The sequence below is a fragment of the Armigeres subalbatus genome, chromosome 3, assembly GCF_024139115.2.
Source record: "Armigeres subalbatus isolate Guangzhou_Male chromosome 3, GZ_Asu_2, whole genome shotgun sequence".
Classification (NCBI taxonomy): domain Eukaryota; kingdom Metazoa; phylum Arthropoda; class Insecta; order Diptera; family Culicidae; genus Armigeres; species Armigeres subalbatus.
The window spans coordinates 30971933-30997322 of NC_085141.1; the positions used below are offsets into that span (position 1 = coordinate 30971933).

At 38.8% G+C, this 25390-nt stretch overlaps 2 protein-coding genes across 7 annotated transcripts in view; both read left to right on the forward strand.

Annotated features, from left to right (window-relative positions):
- The window catches only part of LOC134223167 (inositol-trisphosphate 3-kinase A), a 456141-nt gene that overhangs the window by 402692 nt on the left and 28059 nt on the right, over nucleotides 1-25390 (forward strand). The window lies entirely within an intron of this gene.
- LOC134223168 (uncharacterized) lies at nucleotides 21315-22338 on the forward strand. Its single transcript, XM_062702312.1, has 2 exons — nucleotides 21315-21803; nucleotides 21861-22338. The coding sequence occupies exons 1-2, from the start codon at nucleotides 21315-21317 to the stop codon at nucleotides 22311-22313; spliced, it is 942 nt and encodes a 313-aa protein (XP_062558296.1). The 3' UTR covers nucleotides 22314-22338.

Sequence of the window (25390 nt, forward strand, 5' to 3'; positions counted from 1 at the left end):
GTCTCAATGACTATAAGGGTAAAAATGTTCCGAAAACTTAATTATTATACAAACATTGATAAAAATATACAAATAATACATCAATAAGAATACACAATAAATGCATCAATATAATAAAAAACAAAAAGACTTAGCAATCTACAGTATATGTGTCAATTGGTACCACGAAAGTGTGCTGCGAAAAGTCGTTGTAGAGCAGCTGGCGAAAGATTGAAATCAAATAGATGGAACACTGCGTTGAAATTAGTCGACATATATCGGACTGGGTCATGCTGACCATAACGACTGTTTCTAGCACCGAGCTGAATAAAATCTCTCCTCCTTAGTGGGCGCGTAGGAGCATAAAAATTAATTTTGTTTAGCAATGCTGGAGAGTCTACAGCACCATTGAGAATTTTTGCTACGAATATGGCCTGTGCCACACGGCGTCGAACATCTAAAGTATCCAGCCCAAGCAGTTGGCAGCGGTTTTCATAGGGAGTAAAATGTTGGTCATCACGCCAGGGAAGATTGCGCAAAGCAAAGCGCACGATTTTTTTCTGCACAGATTCGATTCTTGAGATCCAGGTGGTTTGATAAGGGCTCCAGACAATGACAGCAAACTCCAGAATTGATCGTACAAGGGCACAGTAGAGTGAGCGCAGGCAATAGGGGTCACGAAACCCATTGGCAATTTTCATCATAAAGCCAAGTTGTCGGTTTGCCTTGGAAATCACTTCATCGTAATGGAAACGAAAAGTTAGTGCGTCGTCAAGTATAACTCCTAAATCCCTGATACGCTGCACTCGCTCAAGAACTATCCCAGACAGCATGTAGTTGTAGATAATAGGATTTCGTTTTCTGCTGAACGTTATTGTCTGACATTTATGGATACTGAGTGACAAGCAGTTCCGCACGCACCACCCCTCAAAACGGGTTAGAAGCATTTGTAGCTGTATACAGTCATCAAGACAATTTACAACAATGTAGATTTTGGCATCATCAGCATACAAAAGCCTCACTCCAGGAGGAAGCACCAGTGTCACATCGTTGACGAATATTGAAAACAATAGTGGTCCTAGATTACTCCCTTGTGGAACGCCAGATGGAGCGATGAATGGATCCGAAAGAGATGATCCGACTTTCACACGTAATGTTCTATCCGTCAGGTAAGATCTAAACCAATCAACGCACGCAGTGGAGACGCCTAATCTCGCCAGTTTGCTGAGTAGAATACTATGATCTACACGATCGAAAGCAGCCTTGAGATCTAAATATACTGCATCCACTTGCCTCCCGGCGTCCAGAGCCTCTATACATGTTGTTGTGAATTCAGTCAAGTTGGTCGCTACCGATCTCTTTGGGAAAAATCCATGCTGATCCGTAGAGATGTACTGCCTACAGCAGGCGAAGAGCGTGTCGTTTACTATGATTTCAAAAACTTTCGAACAAGCAGAGAGAGTAGTAATTCCACGATAGTTGTTCACATCACATTTGTTTCCTTTCTTATGAATTGGGAAAAGAAATGATGATTTCCAGCGCATGGGGAACGTTCTGGTACGAAGAGAGAGATTGAAAATTTTTGCTAACGGTATAGTAAAAGCACTCGAACACCGGCGCAGTAGTGCAGCAGGTATCCCATCTGGTCCAGCAGAGAACGAAAATTTCAGTTTCCGGATAGCTCGGCACACATCTTCATCACAGATCGAAAACATGTCTAGGTCCAAAACATCACAAGGGGTGTCACGAGTAGCCTCAATGGTATGATAGGGTGGAGATATGAAATCGTTAAAAGATGTCTTGAACTGTGTGGCAAAGAGTTCGCAAATGCTTTGCTTTTGCGGCAACATGTTGATATGGTTTATACGATGTTTATAAAAAATGTGAAAATTCACAAAAAAATATTAATTCTTTGAACTTTCATACAATTTTTATGGAGCGAAAAAATATGGTTAAACTTTGTACCCATTTTTCTCATAACTAACTTTTTGTCACTTACACCCCTTTGCGTTTGACACCCTTAATTGTTACCTCTCCGTCGGAATTTATGTGTATTCTTCTGAATAGTGCATGTAATTCCTTCTTGAGAGGTAGACGTTTGCTCGGAATAAAGGAACGATGGATGTGTATTCTTGTTTAAAATTAGGCGTTTGCTCGGAATAAGGTGATTGTTTGGTTGATCCCTTCTTTAAGAATAGCCCCGAAATAATGCATCGGTGGATGTGATTCCTTCTTTGCAAGTACAGGTTTGTCAGGAATAAGGCAATAGTGGGTTTGATTACTTCTTTAAAAATAGGCGTTTTCTCAGAATAAGACGATGTTTGGGTTGATCTTTTCTTTAAAAATAGGCGTTTGCCCGAAATAAGGCATTTATGGATGTGATTCCTTCTTTGAAAGTAAGCTTTTTCCGGGAATTAGGCATCGGTGGATGTGATTCCTTCTTTAGAAGAAGCCGTTTTCGCGGATTATGTAACAGTGGATTTAATCCCTTCTTCAAAAGGAGATGTTTGTCCGGCATCAGGAAACGGTTAATGTGATTCCTTCTTCGGAGTAGGCATTGGCCTGGAATTAGTTAAAAATGGATGGAATCCCTTCATTGGAATTTCTGCTGTTTCGTTCAAGTGCATTTTCGAAAAATTGCTACCATGTTATTGATAGGATTTATGTAAAAGAAAAATACATCAAAATAACCTCTTTCTCGGTTCCAAATTATGCCAAATGACTTTATGCCGAAGGACCCAGACAGCGGGGTCTGGGTCCTTCGGAATTGCAGGGGGGCAAATGACATTTTTCTAAAAATAATATTTCAGAGGAATCATTTTTACCCGCAAATATCATTAAGATTATATCATAAATTTATTTAGCGGAGTCAATGTGTTTAAAAGTGAAGTTTGCCTTTTTTCAAATGATTAAATATCAATACATAACAAAATTACCCTTTTGAGAAATTGTTTCTATCATGTATAAAAACTACGCATCAAACTGGAAATTCCGAGCAAAGCTGGGTGCATGAAGCTAGTAATAGTATAAAAATACTATGGATCCACAAATTACAAAAAAAAAACAATTTTGATGAATAATACGTAATTAACTGAAATGATGGTGAACTTGAAATTCATTCCCAGTAGGCTGTGGAATATCCCGTACTACAAAAAAAGATAATCAAGTTTAAAATTCAATCGCAGTAATCTGAACTGTAGCGATGTCAACATCATCACTGGCGAAGTTAAACTGTGGCACGATGGGGCACGTGACTCACCAAATCGATTATTTCTCTGAAATTTAATTAATTAATTAAATTAACCTATATAAGCCAAAATTGCCCTAAAAAACTGATTTTCTTAAAATTTTGATTATTCCTAAAGAAACTTCCTAAGTACTTTTTGAAGTTATTTTCGAAAAAAAATTTAAGAAGAAATAGCCATGGTTTTTAACTCTATGGTGTCTCGACTGTTAAATATATGTGATGGGATTCGGCTTTACAGTCTCAAAATTGTTCAAACAATAATGTTTTAACTGCCCGACGTTTCGGCTGTGTTTGGCAGCCATTTCCCCCAGAAGAAGGCTGCCAAACACAGCCGAAACGTCGGGCAGTTAAAACATTATTGTTTGAACAATTTTGAGACTGTAAAGCTGAATCGCATCACATTTAAGAAGAAATTTCTTTGCAAAATCCAATCAGTATTTCTTTGGAAATTCTATTTAAATTTTCATCATAAATTCCTGTTAGAATTCCTTTGCAAAATCTAGAATTCATTCTGAAATTTTTCCTTGAATCTATTCGAAAATTTCTTCTAAATATCCTTCAAAATTGTTTTCTACTCCAGGAATTCCCTCCAGGATCCATTTAAAACAAAATCTAACTCCTCGGAAAATCCTAAGGCCTCCGTTAATACATTCAGAAATTCCTTCCGAACTTCCTTTTTTTAGTAAAACCGTTCAAAATTCATGCAGGGATTATTCCGGAAAATTTGTTGGTAGATTCGGCAATCCTGAAAAAAGAAAGGATTTTTAACGGAAATATTGAAGGTGTTTCCAGATGAATGTTTCGACGAAATCTTGAAATAATTATTCGTAAAAGATTTTATTAATGAATTTCTGAAGAGAATTCCGAGAGAATTTATGAATAAACATCCAAAGACGCTGAGGAGCTTCTAACTAAATTTTTGGAGGAATGTTCAAAGGTACATATTCCTAAATGAAGTTTTGAAAGAATTCCTGGATGACGCTCTGAATAAATTTCTTGAAGTGAAGTGAAATTTCAAAGGAATTCCGAGTATTTCTTCCTAAAGTTATGGTAGGAATTTCTTGAGGAATTAGTAGAAGAATTTGTTTGGCAAAAACCTGAAAAAAATGCTGATACAATTCCTTGAAAAAGTTTTGAATTGGTTCCTCATTCAATTTCCGCAGGAATTCCTAAGATCGTTTTCAAAGGAATTCATAAAGAAGAAATTCATAAAAGTGATTCTCCTAAAGGCCGAAGAAATTCTTAAAAGAATTCTCGAAGGAAAATTTTCCGAATTTCCTAGAAAATTGCCGAATGAATTTTCGAGGATATTTTGAAAGATCTTTCCGAAGACAAATTGAAATAAAATTGGAACTCCGTAATCAAATTGGAGGATTCAGTGAACGATCACATCTCGGTGTGCACAGACGTATTGGTTCACTCGTGCGTTTGTTTCAGTGCTTTGTTTTGTACCAACGGTCGAAATGTGCAGTGAGACGCCAGTAAAAAGTACTTTGGCTTTCCTTTTCCCGGAGAATGCCACTCAACCATCTCTGGCGGATATGGCCCGCTTTATCAAAGCGTTTAAAGGTGATCATTCGAAAATGGAAACAGCGTATAAAATTTCAGACGAGAAGTCAGTCTTTTTACGCTTCAAGACCGAAGCCGCTATGCAGTTTTCTTTTGAGAACAATCAGGAGTTGCTCCCATTCTTGTATGCAAACGGCAAACAAGTCTTGGTCCGCATGTCAGTAGCGGAAAAATGTTCTCGTTATGTAAGAATCTACGATCTCCCACCGGAGATTTCTGACGAGGTGTTATCCAAGATTGGAAGCGAACCATACGTGAACGATTTCCACCTGAATTTCAAATGGATATGTTAACTGGAGTGCGTGGAATCTACATGGATATCGAAGAGGATATTCCAGAAATATTATATTTCAATACCAACTTTTATGATGGCTCCGCAAAGTGTTACACATGACTGAGCCTAAAAAATAAACAAATTTTTGAAAAAAAAAATCCATTGGATATTCCTCATAATATTCCTTCGAAAATTCAAAGATTGGAATTATAAGAAAATTTCAAAAGTCATTCCGAAACTCTTTTACGAATTCTTTTTGGAATACGTTGTAAGAATCCTGCCAGTACTTTCTAAAGAAATCCCTTCGGAAACTATTGGGAGTATTTCTTGGAGTTGCTACGAAATTTTCCCAAGGAATTTCTTCAGGTTTCCAGGATTTCTTTCGAAAGTTCTTTTAGGAATCCTTTCGCGAGATCCCTATAGAATTTTTTTTCCGAAATTCTCTTTGAGCATTCTTTTGAGAATCCCTTCAGAAAATCCTTTCAGGAATCCTGTTTTACTAATGGAATTTCTGAAGAATCCCTTTTGTGACGTTTTAGGAAAAAAAAATCCAGAGGAAATTTCAAAAATTATTCCTGGAGGAGTTTTCAAAAAGATATCTGGACGATTTTCTGGAGAAATTTTAGAACACATTCTTGGAGGAATTTCAAATTGCATTTCAAGAGGAATTTTCGAATAAATTCTCGAAGGAGATTCCAAAGAGCAACCTGAATAGGTTTTTGAGTTTAACGAGTTTTTAAGAAATAAATTTCCTGAATAATTGTTATAGGAATCCACGAATATTTTTGAAACAGAATTTTAAAGCAAATATCAATTGAAATTTTCATATAATTTAATAGATTTCTACAGGAGTTGAATCGGAATTTACTTCAGAAACTCCTGCGAGAGTTCCTTCAGGAATATCTGAAGAAATTCCTTCCGGAATTCTTCTAAGAATTTATTCGGAAATTTCGTTGATATAAATCTAGATATGCCACTAGAAATTCCCTTTGGATTTCTTTCGAAAATTTCTTTAAAAAAAATATCTAAAATTTCTTTTGGAAACTTCTCCGGAATTTTTTTTACAAATTTATTCAGCAAATTTTAAAAAATTCTTCCAGGTGTTGGAACAGTAATTGACATAATTATAAATTGATGCCGAATTCCAAACACTGGTGTTTTAGCTTTCTAAATCTAAAATTTCATTGGTTTTTCGTTCGAAAGACCAAGATTACAAAGGAAGCCGTGGAAAAAACTGCCCGAATAATATTTGAAAGACCATTCAAATGCAAATGTTTTTAATATGAGTCGGTTATGTTCGTAGTTTAAGTCAAAACGGTACAGAGTTCAGCGTGATGATGTTGCAAAAATAATGTTGGCATTCTGCGTAATTTGTTGTTGTATAACATGATGTGATCCATAATGTGGAAATATTTGAATCCAAACAAACCGATAGAATTGATATAAACAAAATCACTGACTGTTGTTGAAAAATAGCTTAACGGGCTATCGAAGAATGACGGTGCAGAATATAGTCCACCGTACACTTTTTGTATGGACGTGAAATTTATTCATATGTATATGCAAATCATTCTAAATTTGAAACACGAATAATCAGTAGCTTAATTAACAAGGTATCTTTTAAAGATTGGCAACATATTATACAATCAATGGAGGTATATTGCTAAAAAAAAAAAGAAAAGCACAGTTAGGCTACGAGAATCACGCATCATAAGCTATTATTTAAATCCCCTCAATCACATTTTAGATGGCTCATAAATGAATATACACACTTGGTCTACTTCAAATCTAGAGATAAGGTGATTAACCTTTCCGTCCCCAACGTCTGTTTTTAAGGGCTTTCAAGAATCTAAACTGCTGTGAAAATCGCATTTCTTGACCGATTCTTTCGCAACAAGTTGCATTCCATCCGGATGGATCCCAATTTTCGATTTATACTAGTTTCGAAGCTATCCACTGTACGGTTCCAGAATTATTCCAGATTCCGTTGGGGTCAGTTGTCCCCGGAATAAGTGGCCATTTACAATTTTAAGTCAAAACAGGTCGTGCGACACCTCAAACTTCATGATTTCACAAAGCAATGATGCGAATGATATTTTTGGGGTTCCTGGCCCACTCGGACTCAATCTGGCCACATCGGTCACTATCCGGGGACCTATGGAATGGCCATTTTCTAAATTGATTCAAAATAGGTCGTGCGACACTTCAATCTTCATGATTTTACAAAGCAATGATGGAAATGATATTTTAAGGGTTCCTGACCCACTCGGATTCAATCCGGCCACATCGGTCACAATCCGGAGGACCTACGGAATGGTTATTTTCTAAATTGATTCAAAATAGGTCGTGCGACACCTCAAACTTCATGATTTCACAAAGCAATGATGCGAATGATATTTTTGGGGTTCCTGGCCTACTCGGACTCAATCTGGCCACATCGGTCACAATCCCTGGACCTACGGAATGGCCATTTCCTAAATTGATTAAAAATAGGTCGTGCGACACCGCAAACTTCATGATTATACAAAGCAATGATGGGAATGGTATTTTACGGGTTCCTGGACCACTCGGAATCAATCCGGCCACATCAGTCCCAATCCGGGGACCAACGGAATGGCCATTTTCTAAATTGATTCAAAATAGGTCGTGCGACACCTCAAGCTTCATGATTTTAGAAAGCAATGATGAGAATGATATTTTTAGGGTTCCTGGCCCACTCGGATTCAATCCGACCATATCTGTCACAATCCAGGGACCCAAATATTCCACCGAAAATTTATACAGAAATTATACCGTAAATGAAATCAACAATGGAATTTTCGGAGGAATTTCTAGATTATTTCCCAAAGAAATCCTGAAAGAATTCCGGTGGTAGCTTCAAGATTTCTACTGGGACATCCTCCAGGAGTATTTCTGAAAATTCCACCTGGAGTTCCTCCGGGAATTCCACCGGCAATTCCTCAAAGAGTTCCTGCAGGATTTTCTCCGAGAATTATTCCGGTAGTTCTATCGGCAGATCCTACGGGGGTTCCTCTTCCGGGAATTTCTCCAGAATTTCCTCCGGGAATTCATTCAAGCTTTCTTTCTGGAATTCATTTAGGCATCTTCAGGAATTTATATAGAAAATCCTCCAGAAGCTCCACCGAGAATTTCTCTGGGAGCTCCTGAAGGTAATCTCCGGGAGGTCCTCTGATGATGATGATGATGATCCAGCTCAGCTACATACCCCTAGAAAGGTTTCAGCTAGACGAGATTTGTGTATAAGGTGAATTATCCAAGATTTTTTTCGAGCGTTCTTCTGGTAGTTTCACTGGCAGTTCCTTCGGGGGTTCATTTGAAAATTCTTTTTCAGAAATTCCTCCGGAAGTTATTTCAAGAATTCCTCCGGGAGTTCCACCAGTAGCTCTTCCACGAAATCATGCAGCCTTTTTTTCAGGAAATCATTTGGTCCTTCTTCAGAAATTTAGCTGGAAATTCCTCCCAAAGTTCTTCCAATTGTCCCTCTAGGAATTCTGCTAGGAGTTCCTCCTGAAATTCTTCCGGGAGCTCTTACGGGAGCTCTTTCAGCAGTTACTATGAGAATTCCTCCGGGAGATCCACCGGCAGTTTCTATGAGCTTTCCTCCGGAAGTTTCTACGGCAGTTCCCCCGAGTGTTCCTCTAAGAAGGAACTCCTGGAGTAATTTCCGGAGGAGCTCCTGGAGGGATTTCTGGAGGAATTTCCGGAGAAATTATCAGAGGATTTTTCGGAGGAACTTCCGGTGGAACTTCTGGAGGAATATCTTAAAGAACTACAGGAAGAATTTCTAGAGTAACTCTCGTAAGAACTCTTGGATGAACTCCCAAATGAACTTCCGTAAGAATTCCAGGAGGAACTCCTGGAAGAGTTTTCAAAAGATCTCCCAGAGCAACTCCCAGAGAAATTCTCCGAGGAACTTCTGGAGGATTTTGTAGATAAATTCTAAAAAAAAGCCTGAATGAATTCCCGGAGAAGCTACTGCTGGAACTCCCGGAGAAATTTTCAGAAGAACAGTCGTTGGAATACCCGGAGTTGAATTTCTAGAGGAACTTCCGAAATCCCATTTGCCGTGAAATTCCTGCCATATATCCTCCTGGATTTCCCTGTGAAGTTCTTGGAGGGATTCCCGGAGGAACTCTTGGAAAAACTCCTGGAGGAGGTCCCACAAGCACTTCCGGAAGAATTCTCACAAAGAAGTCCTGAACTAATTCTTGGAGAAGTTCATGAAAGAATTTCTGGATAAATATCTGAAGGAATTCCCGGAAAAATACCAGGAGAAATTATTGCAGAAATTCCCAGATGAAGTGCTGAAGAAATTACCGTATGAATTCCCGGAGATAGTTCTGAAGAAAATCTTGGAAGAACTCTTGAAAGATATCTTGGAGGAACTCTCAAATTAATATCCGAATGAAATTCTGGAGTGAAAGGAAGGAAAGGAGGAAGGCATTCCAGGACAATTCCGTGGAAAAATTTCTGGAGAAATTCCTGAAGGAATGCCTGGAGAAGTACCTGAAGCAATTCCCGGGAAAATACCTGGAAGAATTTCCGAGGAAATATATGGACGAATTCCTGGATAAATTTCTAAAGAAATTTTTAGATGAATTCTTGAAGGATATTCTGAGGTAATAGCAGAAAGAATTCCAGAATGAAATCCTAGAGGATTTCGCTATTTAATTTATGGAGGTATTACCGGTAAAACTTCTGAAAGTTATCCTGGAGAAATTAAAGGAAGAGTTCCTGGAGGAATGCCCGGAGAAGTTCCTAGAAGAATTTCCGAAGGAATTTCTTATAGATTTACAAATGAAATTATAGAGCGAAATCGGAGGATTTCCGCCATAAATTTCTAAAGAAACATCTAGCGGAATTTTGGAAGGAAATTCCATTTGTATTCTTGAAGGAACTCTCGAATGTATTCCTGAAGGAAATGCCTGAGATTTTTCTGGAAGAATAGCCAAAGAAATGTCTAGAAGGAAAAATTGGAGAAGAAAAGAAATCTTCAAGGAATTTCCTCATGAATTTCCTAAAAAACGAATTTAGTGAGGGGTTTCTGGATAAGGAGAAATTACAATTACATGAGAAAGATTTTCGAACGATTTTCAGACGAATTTGTGGATAACTTTCCGGAGGAATTTAGAAGCTCCCAGGGGAGCTTCTAGAAGGATTTCAAGGAGAATTCTTGAGCCCGAAACTTTTCGAGTTGTTTTGCCTCAACCTGCCCACTCTGACTACGCCCTTGTATCATTCTCATCATTGCATTGTAAATTCATGAAGTTTGAGGTGTCACATGACCTGTTTTGAATTAATTTAGAAAATGGCCATCCCGTAGGTCCCCGGATTGTGACCGATGTGGCCAAATTGAATCCGAGTGGGTCAGGAACCCTAAAAATATCATTCCTATCATTGCTTGTAAAATCATGAAGTTTGAGGTGTCGCACGACCTAATTTGAATCAATTTAGAAAATGGCCATTCCGTAGGTCCTCCGGATTATGGCCGGAATGGATCCGAGTGGGCCAGGAACCCTAAAAATATTATTCCCATCATTGCTTTGTAAAATCATGAAGTTTGAGGTGTCGCACGACCTATTTTGAATCAATTTTGAAAATGGCCATTTCGTAGGTCCTCCGGATTGTGGCCGGAATGGATTCGAGCAGTCCAGGAACCCTAAAAATTTCATTCTCATCATTGCTTTGTAAAATCATGAAGTTTGAGGTGTCGCACGACCTATTTTGAATCAATTTTGAAAATGGCCATTCCGTAGGTCCTCCGGATTGTGGCCGGAATCGATCCGAGTGGGCCAGGAACCCTAAAAATATCATTCACATCATTGCTTTGTAAAATCATGAAGTTTGAGGTGTCGCACGACCTATTTTGAATCAATTTAGAAAATGGCCATTCCGTAGGTCCTCCGGATTGTGGCCGGAATGGATCCGAGTGGGCCAGGAACCCTAAAAATATCATTTTCATCATTGCTTTGTAAAATCATGAAGTTTGAGGTGTCGCACGACCTATTTTGAATCAATTTAGAAAATGGCCATTCCATAGGTCCCCGGATTGTGACCGATGTGGCCAGATTGAGTCCGAGTGGGCCAGGAACCCCAAAAATATCATTCGCATCATTGCTTTGTGAAATCATGAAGTTTGAGGTGTCGCACGACCTGTTTTGACTTAAAATTGTAAATGGCCACATATTCCGGGGACAACTGACCCCAACGGAATCTGGAATAATTCTGGAACCGTACTGTGGATAGCTTCGAAACTAGTATAAATCAAAAATTGGGATCCATCCGGATGGAATGCAACTTGTTGCGAAAGAATCGGTCAAGAAATGCGATTTTTACAGCAGTTTAGATTCTTGAAAGCCCTTAAAAACAGACGTTGGGGACGGAAAGGTTAAACTGCTTTGGCTCTGTTTCTAGTAGCTTATATCTAAATCAGTTTCAAACAATCCTAAAACCACTCCGTCAGTCTCAACTAATCTAAACAGTCGCGGTGTGGGTGACCAGCGCGGAACTCATTATTGGGAGATAATTGTCCTCTAATCATTTTATTCACTCGATTACCCATACTCGTTAATCTGCTGCCAGGTTCGGTCAGGGATTCACAAGCACAATCTTTTCCATTTGCTGGTGATTTAAAACAATTACTCGACACGACTCGACAGTTGAAAGTCTGTACGGTTTGGAACTGATAGTGCCGAGGACAGAGTACAGTTTGAATTATGGTGATGCAATGGCACTGTTTCAGATTCAATAGTGACGATCTTTCTGTTTTCCGTGTTGCAACGATCACGACGTCATCATTCGCGCTGAAATGACAACAGTGACGTTTCTTATTTCCAAGGAAAATCTCGTGAAGCTTAAACGCTTAGAATTGCGATATCGCAGTACGGTAATGACGTTCAGCTGTTTAGGCTTTTGTGATGCGCGTTTTTCTGAAGTGTTTCCATATGACGACGTTCCTCGAGCAAACGATTGATTGATGAGTTTGCAGAAATCACAACTCCATTCGACACTGACTGCGACCGGTCAGTGGTCAATCCAATCGAAGGCGCATGTGTTGTTTTGATACGGGGGATGGCTTAACGATTGTATTTATGAACCTTTGCCCCGCGAGCCTGCCTGACTTTCCAAATCGATGACGTTGGTCACATGAGAATCAATTTGAAATAGTAATCTGAGTACGACCCGTGGAAATCTGTCGTCATAATATATATTTGTATTTTTCCACCCACTTATGAATATCCACGTTCCTACATGTGGTGAAAACGTTATCCCCCACGTGCTGTTGGCAATATTTTTCTCGCGTTGACCTATGAACGAGGCATTTTTCTAACATGTGAAATAATGAAATTGGGTAGCCACAGTCGATTCAACAGACATAGTCAGGCTAGATAACATTCGATTTTTTATTTGTAATGATTTAAGGTATTTTACCTATATTTGTTTGCGTCATTTCATGTCAAAAGCTACAGAATTGTTTCATTGGGTATTTCCAATGGTATTTCACTATCACGTCGCAACTTTGTAATTGCGTAATTGGAGCGATTTCAAATAACGATTTCATCATTTGCCTCACAGGTTTCTGATCTCAGTTTTTGAATGAAGGGTAAAAAATTTCATAACTTGACATGCAATTCAACGTGTAGACAAGTAGAAAGCTTCTAAAAGTAAAATTACAATCATTTGGAACTGCAGTTTTAGGCAAAATAACATCTGATTCATGTTACTTGACCAAATGATCGACCTTTCCACAAGCATTTTCAATCTAAACCTCAAATCATTTGGTTTTTATTAATATTTAGGTATAGAACATTTCTTCGAGCATTTATCATCTAATCTGCACCTCACCATGTCACGAGAGGATCAACGTCCATCACCTCTTCTCCCTGCCATGACAACCAAGAGCTCGTTGACGTAGTTTTCAAAAGGAAAACTACTCACATCCACAGCCACCTATGACGCAGATGGAAACCTACATAAATGTTGGCAACTTTTAATGCCGGGGCCATGGCCTTCGTAGCCCGCACTACTGCGCTGCTGGCTCGGTTGCAGGGTTTCCGTTTAATCCATCCATTCATCATCAGGGCTGGTTTTCCCACCATTTTCAGCACCGGCAGCGTGTTGTTTTTTTTTTCATGCTGATAGGGATCAAACAGAAACCATTTCTTTCGCTCTGTATAACTAATTGTTAGTTTGAAAAGTGACGGCTGGTGTGGTGGCACAACATCGCCTCCTCTCTTCCCTCATCATTCAAATTGCTGCTAAATAATTCACACACAAAGGCTCTGACGTCAATAGATATAAAGTTAGCACATTTTTAGAGACTTTTGAACGGTTGATGGATAGTCGTTCGTTTCGGTAACGTATATCGGTCGGTGCGCTTTTGTGCGAATGTCACTCAATTCCAGTTGGAGCGGGTGTCGTTAAGTAGTGCGAGCATTCGTTCAAATTATAGACCTAGTGGAGATTATAGATGAACTTACACCATGCGAATCTGACGGTAAACCATTTGACATTTTAATTTCAATCTTGATGTTATGCTCGTTTCAATAGGGGAAAGACTAGGGAGCGAAACAACATTTCGGTATTCAAACATATTCATCGTATTTGAACTAGATGTGACAAATCTAGATCTATTATAATCTAGATTAATAACAGCAGTACAATTGGAATACCAAGAATGGTGTGGAAACTTAAAATTTGGCAGGTTTGGTTGCAACATCTATCGATTTTGAGGGGCAAAACGTTTTCTCAACACTCGATTACCATGCGTCTCCACACACAATAAAAGTTCACATAATCCATTTTTCGATATGATGATTTTCCCACACGCCACCTATAAACTTACTAAACAAAATTCATGTAGGATATCGAAAATTTTATTATAGAGTTTTGGCACTTCCTCAGCAAGCGTGCTGGGAATTTTCACCTACCCCGGGCAATCTGAATGCCAAAGGGGATTAGGCTCTGTGGATATTTATTATTTTTGGATTTTATTGAAATTTTTATTATTATTATTATTTATTTGGGACCCTTCAACAATGCAACAGTTACTTATTTGTTAACGAGTTCTTCTAAGCTTTTTCATAATTGTTATATCATAGAATAGGGGAACGGCTTAGCTTACATGTTTATCCCATCATGGATTTGTTTCTCATTTTTATGATATGCAATAAGATGAATATATATGTTCAGTGAGATGGAAAACGGAACAGTTCCCAATTCAAATCCTTTTCATTGCGTTGTTTTTTTCTGGGATGAATATCGAAGATATGCGATGAAGTGCTAATTCCACTTGTATCACCTGTTACCCTGTCACTTGAGATTATATTATGATTGTCACATCCACATAGCATGCAACGTGAATTATGATCGCCTTTGGTCGCGACTTTCCTTATCTGGTAAATAGTCCAGACGGTTGGCGCGTCAGTCTATATGCGCTAAGTGTGGAGGGTTCGGATTCAGCACTTGCCTATGGCCGAAATTCTTCGTACACAACCAGTGCCACAAAAAGTTGATCCCAAGTAACATTCTCAAGACCTCATGGGTTTATTTAAGCTTTTTAACTTCTTATCGCTGCTTTTTTGTTCAATGCTGCGAGATTAGTTTTATTTGAAGACCTATAGTTATCTCCAAAACCATAATAAAACGCTCAATAAAACCACAAATTTCGCATGTTGCATAAGCTTATTAGTGGAAAAGTGATTATCTTGAGGACTCCAATAAAACTAGTTTTAAAAACTTTCATAATGCCGAATATTTTGGTCATAGACTTGTCTTGGGACCCTCCTTGGGGCCCTGCAAAAATGGTAACTTGGCTTAGAAACCTCGCAGTTAATAACTGTGGAAGATCTTAATGAACACTAAGCTGCGAGGCGGCTCTGTCCCAGTGTGGGGATGTAATGCCAATAAGAAGAAGAAGAAGAAGAAGAAGAAGAAGAAGCCTTGTCTTACGCATAACTGTTATAAAACTTACAGATTTTTAATAGGTTGATATTGGCATTGTACAAGAAACCAATGTTTATGTTGTGCTTAATGAACTATGGCCAATCGAATGACAGAAATAACAAGTGTATTACTTCTACTTGTGGGCCCTCCTTAGCCGTGCGGTAAGACGCGCGGCTACAAAGCAAGCCATGCTGAGGGTGGCTGGGTTCGACTCCCAGTGCCGGTCTAGGCAATTTTCGGAATGGAAATTATCTCGACTTCCCTGGGCATACAAGTATCATCGTGCTAGCCTCATGATATACGAATGCAAAAATGGTAACCTGGCTTAGAAACCTCGCAGTTAAAAACTGTGGAAGTGCTTAATGAACACTAAGCTGCGAGGCGGCTCTGTCCCAGTGTGGGGATGTAATGCCAATAAGAAGAAGAAGATTCCTTCTACGTGAAGTTAAACGATTTACAATGATGTGGAAATGTTAATATCATTTTCCAAACTAAGACGTACTTGTTCATGATAGAATTATAGTCTAACTAAAGTATAGAAGTGGGGAAGGGCCGTTTGGCCGAATGCCATTTGGCGGAATGCCACTAGGCCGAAAGTTGTTTGGCTGAATATACCATTTGGCCGAACAGACCATTAAGCCGAAAGTCATTTGGCCGAAAGTGTTATTAGGCTGAAAAGGTCGTTTGGCCAAAAAGGTCGTTTGACTGAAAGGGTCATTGGCAGAAAGGGCCATTGGCCGAAAGGGTCATTTAGCCGAAAGGGTCATATGACCAAAAGGCTAATTTGACCGAAAGGGTCATTAGGCTGAAAGGGTCATTTGACCGAAAGGGTCATTTGCCCGAAAGAGTCATTTGGCCGAAAAGGTCATTTGGCCGAATAGGACATATCGGCACCAACATTTCAAAAGGGCGAAACTGCTTTTGTAAACAAGAGCTTCTCACATCGCTGGTGGCCTAATTTGAGCCCACCCACGCAATCCAACACCACTGACGGAAACAATAGATCCTCTTCTTTCATTGCATGGCGCTGGATTGCGTGGGTGGGCACATATTAGCCCACCAGCGACCTGAGAAGCTCTTGTTTACAAAAGCAGTTTCGCCCTTTTGAAATGTTGGTTCCGATATGGCCGAATCCAGCTTTCCACGTTCGCCATAATGGCGGCTGCTATAAATAAATCTGACAGTAACTGCTTCCGACGCTGAATTGCTTTCGACGCTTCCGACCAAGATGAATACACAGCTAGGTGTTTCAATGTGCTCAATTTATGGACGAGAAGAAGGCGGGGGTGAAAAATTCATTTTCTGTGCAAAACATAAACAAACCGGCTGGCTCTCCCATACTAAAATCCAAGATGGCTGAATCGTGAATTTGGCAGATTGGAACACCTAGTGGTGTATTCATCTTGCTTCCGACGATGGTCGTATCATAGCAACTATTTTCACATTGTTTATTTGTTGTTACGTGAGCCGGTACAACATGAAAAAAATGGAGAAAATTCACTTCTCGTAAAAAGCTTGCAGCAATAAGAAACATTTAATTAATATGACGAACATATATTTTCATTTTTTTTATATTTTAGGTAGAAGAAGAACAATTTGGCATTCGAACGCAACATTTATATAAAGTGTCCATACTTTTTATTGAGCTTGCAATGCAACTAGCTTTAGTTAGCTTTAGCACTCGGATCCAAGCTCTTCTAAGGGGATCCGATTTAAGATACGTGGACATATGCACCCGTCTGAATGCTCTGCCTTCTTCGAAGTATACTTGGTGAGAATCTATCCTCGATTTAACTTCACTGCTCTGAGTTGATGAGGATGCTCGCAGAAGCCAAATTGTGCAGTTAAGTGCACTTGACCGTGTTAATAAATTCGAACTCCTCTATGAAACTGGGAATCTAGTGGTAAAAAGGAAAATAAATAAAATCAAGAACTTCATCATTCGTTTAGTTGCGTATAAGGACATGCAGTTATAAATGGAGTATGTCTGAATAGATCAATAGCGTTCCGTTATATTAGAGATATTTACTTAACGGCGTATAAATCCAATAAACAGATAACAGATACGCAAATGATTGCTCAGTGAATACCAGGAAAAGTATTAATAAAAAAATTAAACAAAGGGGAAGGGTAACGTTTCCATCACGTCATTCTATTCGTAGAATTCTATCAAATATCAGCTGCTCAAGACTAGGATTCTAAGTCTAAGTTTCGATCGTAGATAAGAGTAAAATATACCGTGCTAAATATTCTGCTCATAGGTACCTCTTTTTGCGATAAGATGAACCGTTGGTATGATTGTTACAGTTGAAGTATCCGCTATAAGATATTTAGAAGAAACTGGCTCACATTCGTTTTTACTCATGAACTAAGTGCCAGTGCAGTTTCATGGAGAATAAATCGTCAGGAAATTTGTTGCATAGAAGCCAAGACATGCAGTCAGGTGCATAATATGTTCACGTTCCTTCAACCAAATATTCTTGGAAAAACTTGGGACCGAGTGCTAAAACTAACAACACTAAAACTAGTTACGTTGCAAGCTAAACAGAGCTTGTGCTTTGTATGAATGTAGTGCTTGAATGCCAATTTGTTCTTTTCCCGCCTGAAACATAAAAAAGATGAATATTTAATCGTCAATAATTTTAATTGTTGCGAGAATTGAAATTCCTCCTGTTTTTTCATGTTATGTCTGCTCACGTAACAATAAATAAACAATGTGAAAATTGTTGCTATGATACGACCACCGTCGGAAGCGTCGAAAACAGTTTAGCGTCGGAAGCAGTTACTGTCAGAATTATTTATAGCAGCCGCCATTATTCATTCAGCCGCCATTATGGCGAACGTGGAAAGCTGGATAGGTCATTTGAAAAGTGAGAAATTAGGAGTGAGAAGAGAGACGTCTCAATTCTCATTCCTCATTTCTCACTTCGCGCTTGTCATTTTTTACAGTGAGAAGTGAAACGTCTCTCTTCTCACTACTAATTTCACACTTTCAAATGACCTATTCGGTCAAATGTCCTATTCGGCCAAATGACCTATTCGGTCAAATCCTCCTATTCAGCCAAATGACCTATTCGGTCAAATGTCCTATTCGGCCAAATGTCTTATTCGGCTAAATGACCCTTTCGGCCAAACGACGATTTCTGCCAAATGACCCTTTCGGCCAAACGACGCTTTCTGCCAAATGACCCTTTCGGTCAAATCACCCTTTCGATCAAATGACCCTTTAGGCTTAATAACCCTTTCTGCCTAATGACCCTTTCGGCCAAATGACCCGTTCGGCCAAATGACTTTTGGCCAGTTGGGTTTCGGCCTAATGGCTTTCGGCTGAATTCCATTCGGCCAAACGACCCTTCCCCAGATTTGATAGTTCCGTTAGGATACGGCAGGCATGAAGAATGTCTTATAGAAGTCGATTTGAAAGCGAGCGGAGGGCAATATTTGTGATGGTATAAATCGCACGACCTTCCTTCTGCCAAATTTCTGTATGAAGGGGGAGAGAAGAATATCAGTGTGAAGATATATCAGCTTCCCCCTACCTGATTGAAACAAAATGTTGAATAACATGTTATGAATATGCTTCTGAACTAGAATCTAGAGTTTAAAGGTTCGGGAGCCTTCATTTGAGAGACATGAAAGCTTTTTCCGAGAGGCTCGATTGCTTCGTTGCAAGAGGATTGGAAGTTACCTTCAACAGTTCTCGGAAGCCTCCTCCCAAACAGATCGAAACCCTCCTTCCAAGAGGCCTGAAAGCCTTCTTTCATGAAGCCTAGAAGTCTCCATTTAAAGGGGCCTAGATACCTACTTCCAAGAGGCCCGAAAGCCTCCTGTCAAGCGGCTCGCACGCCTCCTTTCAAGAGACTTGGAAGCCTACTTTCAAGAGGCTCAAAGATGTTTTTTGAAGATGCTCAGATGCCTGCTTTTGAGTAGCTCGAATGCCTTTTTTCAAGAGGTTTGGAAGCCTACCTTCAAGACGCTCGAAAGCTTCCAATTGTCATAAAAGTCCTGGAATGTTAATGTAAAAACTTATTTTGAAATGGAAGTTTTCGCGAAATAATGTCAATTTCAGCCAACTTAATTGATAGCCATATATCTCGTTATTTTTCAGGCTACAGCAAAAAAAAGGGGTGCCTCAAAAATGCGAAGGGGTATATCTCAAGAAAAAAAAGGTGAGAACCGCTGCAATGCAATGATAAAAAGCTTCACACAAAGAAATTCCCTTATTTTGACAGCGGTGTTATGGCTGTTTTATTAACAACCTTGAACTTGCTTTGGAAATGTTCTCATGAGTGGTCCACTTGGTCATAACATAATCTTGTAGCGGTCATCAAGAGGTTGTCATGTATAGCTTAGCCTTGTTGGTAGTCTTGAATATTTGCACTCCAAAACTGCTAATAGAGTATGATAAAACTAAAAAAAATATTTGGGATTTGCTTTTTTTCTGGACTACTTTCTTCTTTTTCATACCATCATCAATTGCAATAAGAGTAGCTTTTATGGAACAAACAACGTAATACCTACATGCAGTCATTGTGGTGGTAGGGCTAAAGTGACTGCCATTTTTGTTGATGTTCTAGGTTCGAATCCCGTTCCGGTCATACATTTTTTGTAATTGCGTACTGAAAATATTTGGGAAAAGTGAGTGAGGCGTAAAAGTGATGAAACGAAAAAAGAAATTCATCGACTCTGGGGCAGGGATATGGTGCGGCACAAAACTCTTTAAGTGCGACTCCCACTGTTAGGAGACAACCCTTTAATTTGAAAGGGTCGTGCTGGTGCAGTTCGTTGTGCTCAGCTCGTATATTTGGGTTAGTGCGGAGAGACTCTCGACCCTTTTTAACTTCGTTCATGTCTCTCAGAGTAATGGTCAATACTCTCTCTATGATCGACTCTGTGCGAGAGCATACAACTGTTAAATTGCTACGATCACACGCTACGGTTGATTTGACAATGCAGAGAATTAATACAGATTATTAAATTAATAAACAATGTCCATAGAACTTCTATAATTGTGCGAGTTAAACTGACATTACGTTAAGAAAATTATTTTGAGCTTTACGTCCTTTGCGATATAATCCTAGAAGATATTGCGTTAAAGATTACCATTGTCAAAGAGATCATGTGCTACTGTGCATGTATTTTGCACAACCTCAATTATGTTTGGATAATTATTTGCGTGCTTAAACTTTCCATATCAACAACATATTCGTACAATCGAGTGGCTGTCACAAAGTTACCATGGCTGATAGCAGGAAGCGTAAATTCGAAATTGATTTATTTAACGTTGATGACGAAAAGAAAATCGCGTGGTGTAAGATTTGCGGTAAAGTTGTGAAGTGCTTGCGAAATTTCAGTTTTATTAGACATTATGCTACGCAGCATAAGGAAATTGCCAGAGAAAATGGATTGCTAGGACAGGTGGAGTCTGAAGGTGGCGAAGTGGATGTTGCCGAAATCAACCGGAAAAAAATCGGGGTTAAGTTGAACAGACAAATCTATGCCAAGGCTTTGGTTGAAATAGTGACCGTCGTTGGTGTGCCTCTAAGAATCCTCAGTTGTGCACCGCTTCGGAGGATTCTTGATCCCATTGAGAAAGGATTGAACGAGAAAATTGGAGAGGGAACCCAGCGAATAGACTCTCGATCGGTCCTACCAATCATCGGAACTGCGTCTGAGAAAATTAAAAAGAAAATTTCGGAAGAAGCTAACGGAAGACTGGTCTGTCTGAAGTTAGATTCTGCTTCACGATTGGGCCGAGATGTACTTTGCGTGAATATTCAATTCATTGACAGAAATTTGATCAAAATTCGAACATTGGCTATGATTGAATTGAAGCAACGGCACACTGCGGAGCATCTTGAAAAAGTTGTGCTCAAAACATTGGCATCCTACCAGATCGATGTTTCACAAATATACAGTTGTACAACAGATAATGGCTCAAACATGCTTGCAACCAATAAGCGACTTATTAAGCAACAGGAGTTGGACATTTTAAATTGGATGGATGACGACAACGCGGATGACTGGGAAGAGTAAGTATTAATATGATTCAATAATAATCAACTTATATTAAATAACAGTGATGGAGATGCGGATGCAGTTAATCCGATTCCCTCCAACGACGAAGAAGGCTGTTACAATTCGGATGCTAATCGAGAAATTATGCTTCTTGAGAAAATAACTCCAATATTTTCCGGTGTTCGATGTGCAGCTCATACTGCACAACTTGCAGTATCAGATACCATAAAAGGGGCCAAGTTAAGAATACATCTGAGCAACATGCAAGCGTTCGTCAAAAAATTGCGAAAGACACCTTACAAGCATATGTTTAAGCTTAACAAAATGGAGGCACCCAAATTAAGCTGTGATACGCGATGGAATTCATGGTACGACAGCGCAGCGTCAATCAAAGCCAGCAAGGAGTTCATCTGTTCAATAACGAAAAACGATAAAGAAGTTGCGCTTACAAACGAACAGTGGAATTTCATCGACAGCTTCATTGACGGCTTTGAACCCGTAGCTCAGCTGACGAATACTTTGCAGTCATCACAGTTGACATTTGGCGATTTTTATTTGGCATGGGTACGATGTAAGCTTCAGCTGGGTAAAAAGGAAAATGTTTTGTCAAAACAGCTGTTGAAAAATATGGAAGCTCGTGAAACAGCCATAACAGACAACAAAGCCTTTTTAGCAGCAATTTATTTCGATCAACGAATCAATTATCGCAGTAATCCACTCATAACTGATGATCAACGCCAAGCAGCTTTGGTGAGTACATTCTGATAATATTTATGTAATCACGATTATATTTTTGTTTCTATTTAGGAACATCTTAATAATGTCTGGAAAAACATTCAGCGTGTATCGCGAGGTAATTCATCAATTGTCGCGACAGATGATCCAAAGGAGGGTACCAGCGGTGACTCGGATGACGTTCTTGAGGAATATTTCCGCTCTTATGAGGTATCACAGGACTCTAGCGTATCTACAGGCCTGTTCGATCAACTTGAAGATTTGAGCAGGTCTCCTCGTCTGAAACTCGAAAAGGATCAGTCAATATTGGACTACTGGTATGGTCAGAAGCAATCAAACCCAGATTTGTATAGCTTAGCGGTTGTAGCGCTTTCAACACCAGCTACACAAGTTTCAACAGAACGAGCCTTCAGCACCTTGGCATTTATTCTCACAAAATTGCGAACTCGTCTGAGCGAAACCACATTGGAGAACATCTTGTTAGTAAGATTGAATGCTGATTTGTTCAGCCAAATTACTGTATGATTTCTACGAAGTGCTGGAAATTTAAAAAGCACGTTTTCTTCAATTAATTAATTCAATTTTCGTTGATTTATTTGTTACTAATTCAATTTTCGATGAATAAAATAAAGTTTGAATTCATAATCCGATGCTTAGTTATTTCTTTGTAATTCACATTAAGATTGAATAAACGTATTTTCAAAGCGATTGTTAAGAGAAAATAATTCAATACACTGGAGTCGGGTTTTTCATGGATGATACGTATCGCGTGAAACCCAAAATCCAGTAAACCCCGAATTCAACGTATAAGACCGCGTGAGTTCACAAATTTGCGAAAAATACAAGAAAAAACTATTTTCGTGGTTTCCACGCAGTTCCCGACCTTTTTTGTCAAGCATTCCATATAGTGTTTAAAAACTAGTAAAGTATTGACCCGAATTTGTCTACCCCCAATTGTATCACGACATTAAAAAAAGGAAAATTTTAATCGTTCTTTTTATTTTTGTACATAATACCGTAAACAACAATAATTTTCATAAAATAGTTTTCACCGCATGTGGTTTATTATAAATCATTTCTGAGCGCCTTCCAAGAAATTTGTAATCTCTTTCGACAAGAGATAACGGATAATGTTCACACATTTTGCCTTTCCAAGGCATAAACTGATCTATTTTCGCGAAGAAAAAATCTGCAAATAAAAAAAATCCGATTTTGTCACATTCCCTATTTTATCATCCCAAAGTTCACCAGGGGTGATAAAATCGGGATATTACTGTACACAAAACCATAAAATACTTGCTTGAGCTAAGTTTTTTTTTATAAAATCAAGTTTAACTTTAAACCGGATTCTTGTCAAAATAAGAAAAAGAGATCTGATATTCGTCTAAAAAATAAACTATATATCATTGAATTAATGAACGTCAGGTCACTACCATTAACCGAACAGATCCGCTTAAGCTGATTTTTTTAAATGAATTAAAACTGGAGTCGGATGGGATAGTATTGATTTTTATTAGTAACCACAAAGTAGTTTCCTTTCAAAAGTATGCACGCAGCGTCGACAAGGGTAACAAACTTGTAACGTATTAAAGATGTGAGGATTTCAGTAAACTAGATAAACAAAACCAATTATTTTTTCAGGTATACATATAATCAATGTAATTGAAGTATATCAAAATACATTGTTTTTGCCTTTCTCGTACAACAAAGTTGTACCGAAAGGCTATATAATTGCTTCAAAAAAGAACTTTTGATAGAAGGCCCGGAGACCCATAGTGTTATATACCGATCAACTCAGCTCGACGAACTGAGGTGATGTCTGTATGTGTGTATGTATGTGTGTGTGTGTGTGTATGTGTGTATGTGTACAAATTTTGTAGACACACTTTTTGGAGCTTAGCATTATTCGATTTACTCGCAACAAGTTGCATTCGACGGGGAATGCGGTCCCATTGTTTGCTATTGAAAATTGGCTCGATCGGACATTGCATTTCGGAATTATTGAAAAATCAATCACCTGTCATAAGACGAGTTTAAACAATCCCATTGAATTCCACCACTTAATTGTATCCTGACAGATACGTATTTCGACCTCAACAGTAAGGCCGTCTTCAGTGTCTTGTACTTGACTCGAGTCGAGTCGAGTCGAGTCGAGTCAAGTACAAGACACTGAAGACGGCCTTACTGTTGAGGTCGAAATACGTATCTGTCAGGATACAATTAAGTGGTGGAATTCAATGGGATTGTTTAAACTCGTCTTATGACAGGTGAAAACATTCCACTAAAAAGCTCAAAATAATTTTCTTATAGAAAAATCAATGTTTTTTCCCAAGGGTCCCCCCTTGGAAAAAAAAAATTTAAAGCCAAAAAAAAAATTTTTTTTTCGAAAATGGTGGCGATGCGATTTAACTAATGCAAAAACATGCAAAATGATCGAAAAAATGTGATCTATTCTCCTAAAGAGCTTTTTTGACCTTTCTAATGTAATTCTTTCAATATTTTTTATAATGCACGAGAAAGGCATCATCACTGCTAGGTGGATTAATCTGGGTTTTTTATTTTTATGTCAGTGAGCATGCAAGAAGAACAAAGTTGGTGCCTTATTTTTATCTTTCGAGATGATATTTTTTTTTAAGTTAGATGTAGAATAGAACATCCATATTATTTCTAAACGTTCAAGATTATGACATGCTATCTCCCAGGAATCAATTGCATTTACCGATAATATTGTATTCAATCGACCAAGCCGAAGCACAGTGCACTACTCTTTGTGCATTGAAAGGGTAGGTAACGTGCAATTGACGACTCGCACACAGCTACGAGAGCTCGTGCACCTTTGACTCAATCGCTCTCCAAAAACGAGAGACAAGCACCGACAGTTGAGAGCAGCTCTCAAGTTTTTCGCACTACTCGGAGTTTTGGAACAATCCCTGCTCTGGGGTACTTATTCAAAAGATTTTGCAAACAAAGCTTCAAACGTTGGTTTCTCCCATTTAAAATCACTCTCAGCACAAATTGGTGGAGAGCGGAATCGGCTACCTGTTCGAGGAGTTGGTTTGCGTGGGAGTGCCATCAGATTGGACAAATCGACGTATAAATCTTTGTTTACAAAATCACAAACGTCCTGTTGACTAAGTATCCGAGAATTAGGCACGATTTTCGATTATCTTCTAGGTTCGCTCTAGAGACAAGAGGGTGTGCAGAAAGATGTTTTTCACTACTAACTCAGAAAAAATATTCTCCTTCGACACGAAAAGTACGAACCCTGCTCTCTAGGATTGCATAATGATTAATGCAGCGTACACACGGTCAAACAGATTGACCAACATTGACCTAGCTTAGGGTTGTTACGGGGATCCCGAAATATTTTCCGCGCCGACTAAAATCAAATCCACTCCATTTTCGCGCGACATAAAATCCAATTTGCGCCAAATCAGCGCTACTCAAAAATATTGTTTGAAGAAATACGCGCCAAATATCAATGTTTGTTATCAAAACTTTCTAAACTGTTTGTCCCTTCAAGAGCGTTCACACATCTTTGTATGTTTGAAAAAAGATCTAAGAAAAATCCGCCGTAGCTTTCATTTTTCATGGAACAATTT